Raw genomic sequence first — 6,325 nt, forward strand, 5'->3', positions numbered from 1 at the left:
TGTGTGTGTGTGTGTGTGTGTGTGTGTGTGTGTGTGTGTGTGTGTGTGTGTGTGTGTGTGTGTGTTCCATGTACCGGAACCAAATTCCCTGTATGTGTCTGCACATATACTTGGCCAATAAACACGATTCCGATTCTGATATTCTACTGTTAAAAGTGGGGATTAAAATATATGCAGAGAAAGAAGGGGAAAAGACACTCTGTTTTGCCTCAATTTCATTTTCTTTAATAAGTGAAACTTAACATATAAAGTGAAAGTACTTCAGCAGAGTCAGTCTGTTAGGTCTGCACTCGCTGGCCTCGGTGACTCAGAGACTTATCCCCGTGAACAAAGCAAGACACTCAGAGCTCAGTCCATTTTAACTTGCAAGAGAAGCCGGTCTGGTCAGGATCTTGGAGCTACAAACTCCCCACCTGATCTCAGCCAACTTAAAAAAATACAGTGTCCCCTCGCAGCCTTTTATTCAGAGATATCAGTTACAGAAACACCCCATTGTAAAACCCATAAGGTTTCTCCTAAGAGTTAAGGGAGACATTTCCCAAAGTGTGGGGCCCGCCCCCGGGGGGGGTAGAGCCATTGCAGGGGGGGCGCGGCATGGAAAGGGAAAAAACAAAACAACGCTTGGACACTGCTTGCATGGGGCGCCCACACAAGCAAAGCAGGAGATGAAGCATAGCTGAATATGTTTCCAAACCAACTTCATTCTAAGCCAAAGACTAGAAAATATGGTGAAGCAAATCTTCCCTTTGGCTTCACCTGCACAAGTGCCGAGGTAGGTCTCCCCTGCAGAATTGGTTTTCCCTGCGTCGAGAGCAGCGCTGGGCTCTTCAAAAAACGGACAAACAGTATCCCACATTCTTGATTTTTAGTTCACAAACACTTGTTGTAATAAATAACTACTCCTGACATTTTAGAGATGTTAGCTCTTTATACAGTAAAGTTACAGTGGGATACAAATAATATCAGGCTGATCCTGCCACGATTTGCTCCCTCGGTTCAAATCACGGACAAACAGCATCCCACAGTTGTTTATGTTTTTAAACTCATTTTGCACAGAGAGGCATTTTTTGAAAAATGTATTGATAACAATGTTATTACACAGGGAAAAAAAACTACACGTAAAATAATCACACCGTGACGCCTCTGCCTTTCTAAATGGAGGGACAGTAACTGCTTGTTTATATGTAAGCGTGTAAAACCTGAAGATAGAGACAAAATACTGTTAATCTGACTATCTGCCATTCTGCAATTCATCTCCTGTAAACAATAACGTGGCGCACAGCGTGACGTGGAAAAAGGCATATACCTTTAAGGTTGCGTGATGAACTCATACGTGTGGACGAAACAGCTGCGGACGTAGCGTAAAAGAGTTAGTAGTTTATTTTCTTACTACCTGCAGATTACTTGTATTTGCTAAATTGTTTACTAAATGTTTGAGGTGTGAAATAAACCGCAATGGAGCAAAATATGGGTGTGTGTGGTTGGAGGATGTGTTAGCGCGTGTGCGAGAGAGAGAGAGAGAGAGAGAGGGGGGGGGGGGGGCAATATTTTTCTTGTAGAACAAAGGGGGGCCCAGCAAAAAAAGTTTGGGAACCACTAAATTAAGGCACTGTGTGTGTGACTGTATGCACGTATGAGCATGTGAGTGCATGTGTGTGTACGTGACTCTGTATGCATGACTTCCTGCTAGTCATATGTGGTTACAGCCGTTTAACAACATCTATAGTCATAAAAGGGTCACCTTCCCTCACCCCCCATATATCGCTTAACCCCTTTAATGGTCCACCATATACAAGCACAGGTGAGCCCATAAATGGCAGGAAGTAAACATTCCTTCTAAATAAAGAAACCAGAACCTTTACATGCAATGTGCCTGCAGTTAAACACTATAGCTATTACCATCCCCCACCATCCTAGATGTCGGGGAGGGACAGAAAAATATCTGAACATGCAGATTAGGACAAGGTTTACAGTTTTAAGCACAACAATGACAACTTTTGTCAAAATCACTCCATCACAGTCCTTCGTCATTATTTCTGTGGTTTTAGCTAATTTTGGGTCCTAGTATCCAAGGCACTTTGTAGCTCACTTAGAAAAGGCACTAATATCAAATGAAATCATCTGACTCAAGTACTGTGATATGATGCAATATTATGCTCCAATTGACCCTTTTTAAATGAAGCCTTTTCATCTTTAGTGTTCTGAAAATATTTCTGTTTGGGAGATTTCCCAGTGCTCAGCATCTAAAAGCAGGAAAAAAACAGATAAGTGGATGGATGAGTGGGTGGCTGTCTGCACATGTGAAAGTGAAAGTTTTGCAGTGACCATGACTTTCATTTACACTGCATTTCATTCTACTGCAGCCTGAGGAAAGATATGCCAGAGATTGAAAGAAATTATCAAGCCCTTTTGTAAGTAACCTTTTACTTTCTTTTTTCACCCCATGATGCTGTGAACTACTTATTCTCTGCCATGCAATGTAATAATGCAGATTACAGATAAATTACAATCAAAGTACTTTATTGAGGAAATTATACAGTCACAGTTGATTTAGTATTAAATATTAAATTACATCTATATGGTTGACATTGAGGTGCCCCTGTTATCATACTGGACTTTGTTGTTTTCTCTGTGTCTGCTGTGTCGATAGTAAGGCTGTGGAACTTTTGCAGTGCGCACTTGTGCTTTAGAAGTAGGAGTTGGGTTTCCTGCATCATTCAGTGGCACATTTAGGTTTTCTCATCTTCTCACTGAACTGAACTGAATAATAATACAGATTAGTATCTCTTGGGTTTTTTTTTCAGACATCTATACCAGTGATAGCTTTTGTAGGGCAGCTGCCACTAAAGAGAGCTTGTGATGTACATTCACCTTGTCTGTGGATAATTATGCTGAAAAATGCTCCTTTCTGTTTCTTGATCCTTCTTAGAGACATGGAACAGGAACAAGGTGAGAAAACAAGTAGATTTTTCAAGACTGTATTTGTTAAATTCATTAAACTGCATTTGGTGATTATAAAACATCATTTATTGATACTTCTACCATGATAATTATGAAGAGCTTTAATAACCAAACAAAAATCAAAATAAATAAAGAAGAAGAAGACACACCTTGTTTTAATTCACTTTCATTTTCTGTTATAACTGAAACCAGCTGTGGCGGGGTGTGGCCTGCGGTGCCGTGCAGGGAAGGTGGACGCACCTGCACGGCATCCGCAATCATGCCCCACCGACTTAAGCATAGCACTGGGTCCTGTGGTGGTGTTGTTGTTGGTTATGTTGAGCTGGCAGCGGGAGAGCTGCAGCTCTGTGTGTCAATAAAGGTAACAGAGCATGTTAATGTCACCGGGTCTGCCGTGGTCATTTACACTACCCTATTAAAATAAAAGCACTGCAGCTGAGTGCTTTGTGATTACTCCAGTAGTTTCAGCACATTTGGGGAGATCCTAATCAGCACCCTTAACAGTCCATGTAAAAAGCCACTGATAGATGATATCATTTTGTTATTTTCTTTCACCTTCATCTGGCTCAAGTAGTACAAAATGATGTTACAGGTGAATAATGTACTTAAATTTCTTTTTCTTTCATCTTTAGTTTTGTGGAAAAAATTCTATGTCTGGAAGGCGGGAAGAACAAATGGAGCTCATTCTCAAATTGTTCAAAAACTCAAAGACATCGGCCACACTGAGGTGGACTCTCCTGAAGATTGTGACTACCTTCTAGGTTTTTGTCCTATTGCTTCACGAGTTGGAACAGACATCATAGAGGCTCTCAACAACAAACCTCGTACGAAATGTTAAATCACACTAGTTTTCTTTTGTCATCACAAGTAAAGGGAAGTAATTTAAATCCATGAATGTTAAATTGGTATCACGAGAAATGTCATGGTAAGAAGTTGTAATTTACCTGTATGTGACCTACTTACATTAGTTGTCTTTTTCTCTTGTGTGTCAGATGGGAAGCTCCTGTGTGATATTCAGTTGAACAAGTAGATGGAAAATAATGGATGGATGGATGAAATAATGTAAAGGGTTATGAAGAAAAGTTTTAATGTCTTACAGCCTCAGCTCAATATCTAGTAACTTAACTAACTTAAATGTTTTTTTCACTTTTCCTGACCCATCTGATTCCACTGTCTCTGTCCTTATAGTGGGTAAACCAGTGATTCTGGTGGTGATGCACCACACTCATGATACTCGTCGTGTTGTAGCCAAAAGCAGCAGACAGGTCTACGACCCAGATGTCTGCCTCACTGTGGATTGTCTCTTTTATAATGGCATCCTCCTTAACTGCAGTCTCAATGACAACATGTGGGCTGAAATCAAGAATCATTTTGGAGTTCTCATTTTGGAGACTCAGGTACTGACTAAAAAAACGTATCTAATATTGATGTTTTGAATAAAGTAGTGGGTAGGTAGGTATGATTCAAACATTGCAGTTTGTTACAAATGCTCCAGTTAATTTGTAATTTGTATTCTAATTTTTCTTCTTCCTTTTTAGGGCTCTGACTTGCTGACCAGGATAGTCAATTGTAAGTGTGACTACAACCATGAATTTCCAATTACAGCTTTTTTTTGCCCCAGTTTTACATTCAGATTAAAATGACAATGTATGTAGTTATCCCACCTGTGAAATTAGCTGAAAAGTACCTCAAAAGTTACACAGAACAGATGCAAACTGAGGGTTTAGATTCACAGGAGGACATTAGGGCAGAATGGACACACGTTTGGAACACAACTGAACAGACCAGACATGACTGTGGAGACAGAAAGGGATCATAAAACATGATAGCTATTGCATTACCAAAGCACACAGATTAAACTTGATCATAACCTAGGAACATGAAGTAGAATATTAAAGAATCAAAAGAACAGAGAATACTATAGATTACCAAGGAAAATAGCAACCAGCTAAAGTTACAAAGAAGCCAGACCTAAAAACCAGAGGTTCTCAAAACACGAGGAACCGTAACCTCATAAATTCAAAACACTGGGCCAAAGACCCACATATGAACTTGATTCCCATCCCATTCTTAATCCATTAAATATGATATTGACCCAACCTTTTCAAATACAATTGCTTCATAGCTTCAATAGCTTTAACTAGACATTGTACAAGGTTTAGAAGTGTGTTTATGGGATTTTTTGACCATTAATCCAGAAGCACATTTGTGAAGTCAGACACTGATGTTGACAGCAATCTCTGACTTTACGTGGCCTTTATCTTTGCTGCTAAATTGCTGTCGTTCCCAATCACTTCCACTTTGTTAATTCATTAATAATGAGAAAATTTCACAACTGAATTTGTTGCACCAGTGGCATCCTATCATGGTACCACACTGAAATTTACTGAGCTCCTGAGAGCGACCTGGTCTTTCGGTCTTTCATAAATGTTTGTAGAAGCAGTCTGCATGGCTGGGTGCTTGACTCGATAAATCTGAGGTTAAGAACGTGATTGGAGCACCTGAATTCAATGATTTAGATGGGCCCATGAAAATAGAAACTTTGATATTATTATTATTATTATTATTATTATTATTATTATTATTATTATTATTATTATTTTAATTGCAGTTTCTGCCATTTGTTTTGTATTTTATATATAATATTAAAAAATACCATCTTTAATAATCTTTGTTTTTCTTCATTTTAGGGATAAAGAACCATCTACTGATTGTAGCACTCATCATTGCATTCATTTTTGTCATCATTCTAGTGACACTTACACGAGTAGACAAGGTCGAGCATGCTCATGCTGAAGGCACTAACAAGTCGTCAAGTACAAATAAAACATATGTGTGAAATAATTCTGCTGAATGTATTGTCATAATTATGCTCATAAAGAATAAATACAAATCTTTCCTGTCTTGTTGCTTTTCTGTACTTTATCTTATTAACCTTTTACTTTTTACTAAAAACGTGATTTACTAATAAATAACAATAAATATGGTGATGTGAAAAAGTGTTTTGCCTCATTCCTGATTTCCTTTTTTTTGTCACACTGAAATGAGATCATCAATCAAGTTTAAATATTACACAAAGATAACACAAGTAAGAAAAATGTTTTAAATGTAGGTGTTTATTATTAAAGAGGGAAAAATCTAATCCTACATGGCCTTGTGCGAAAAAGGGAGCCTAAGCCTACTAACTGGCTGGGCCACCCTTAGCAGCAACAACTGCAATCAAGCATTTGAGAGTCTTTTCGAGCACCGTGGGGGAACTTTGTCCGACTCATCTTTGCAGAATTGATGTAATTCAGCCACATTGGAGGGTTTTCAAGCATGAAGCGCCTGTTTAAAGTCATACCGTAGCATCTCACTCGGATCA

At 38.8% G+C, this 6,325-nt stretch overlaps 1 protein-coding gene across 1 annotated transcript; it reads left to right on the forward strand.

The window, feature by feature from the left end:
• The first annotated feature begins 1,345 nt into the window (after nt 1–1,345).
• Nucleotides 1,346–5,944, forward strand: LOC102207576 (uncharacterized). The gene is made up of 7 exons (XM_005751886.1): nt 1,346–1,369; nt 2,364–2,411; nt 2,930–2,949; nt 3,594–3,785; nt 4,150–4,358; nt 4,500–4,530; nt 5,652–5,944. The coding sequence occupies exons 2-7, from the start codon at nt 2,377–2,379 to the stop codon at nt 5,798–5,800; spliced, it is 636 nt and encodes a 211-aa protein (XP_005751943.1). The 5' UTR covers nt 1,346–1,369; nt 2,364–2,376; the 3' UTR covers nt 5,801–5,944.
• The last annotated feature ends 381 nt before the right edge of the window (nt 5,945–6,325 follow it).

The sequence above is a fragment of the Pundamilia nyererei genome, unplaced genomic scaffold, assembly GCF_000239375.1.
Source record: "Pundamilia nyererei isolate P.nyererei 1_Seehausen unplaced genomic scaffold, PunNye1.0 scaffold00332, whole genome shotgun sequence".
NCBI lineage: Eukaryota > Metazoa > Chordata > Actinopteri > Cichliformes > Cichlidae > Pundamilia > Pundamilia nyererei.

Bases quoted from the DNA above. Each gene is read 5' to 3' on its own strand.
- LOC102207576 (XM_005751886.1), top strand. From the start codon at position 2,377: ATGCCAGAGATTGAAAGAAATTATCAAGCCCTTTT. The intron at 2,412-2,929 runs GTAAGTAACCTT...GATCCTTCTTAG, and splicing joins AGAAATTATCAAGCCCTTTT to AGACATGGAACAGGAACAAG. The intron at 4,359-4,499 runs GTACTGACTAAA...CTTCCTTTTTAG, and splicing joins TTCTCATTTTGGAGACTCAG to GGCTCTGACTTGCTGACCAG.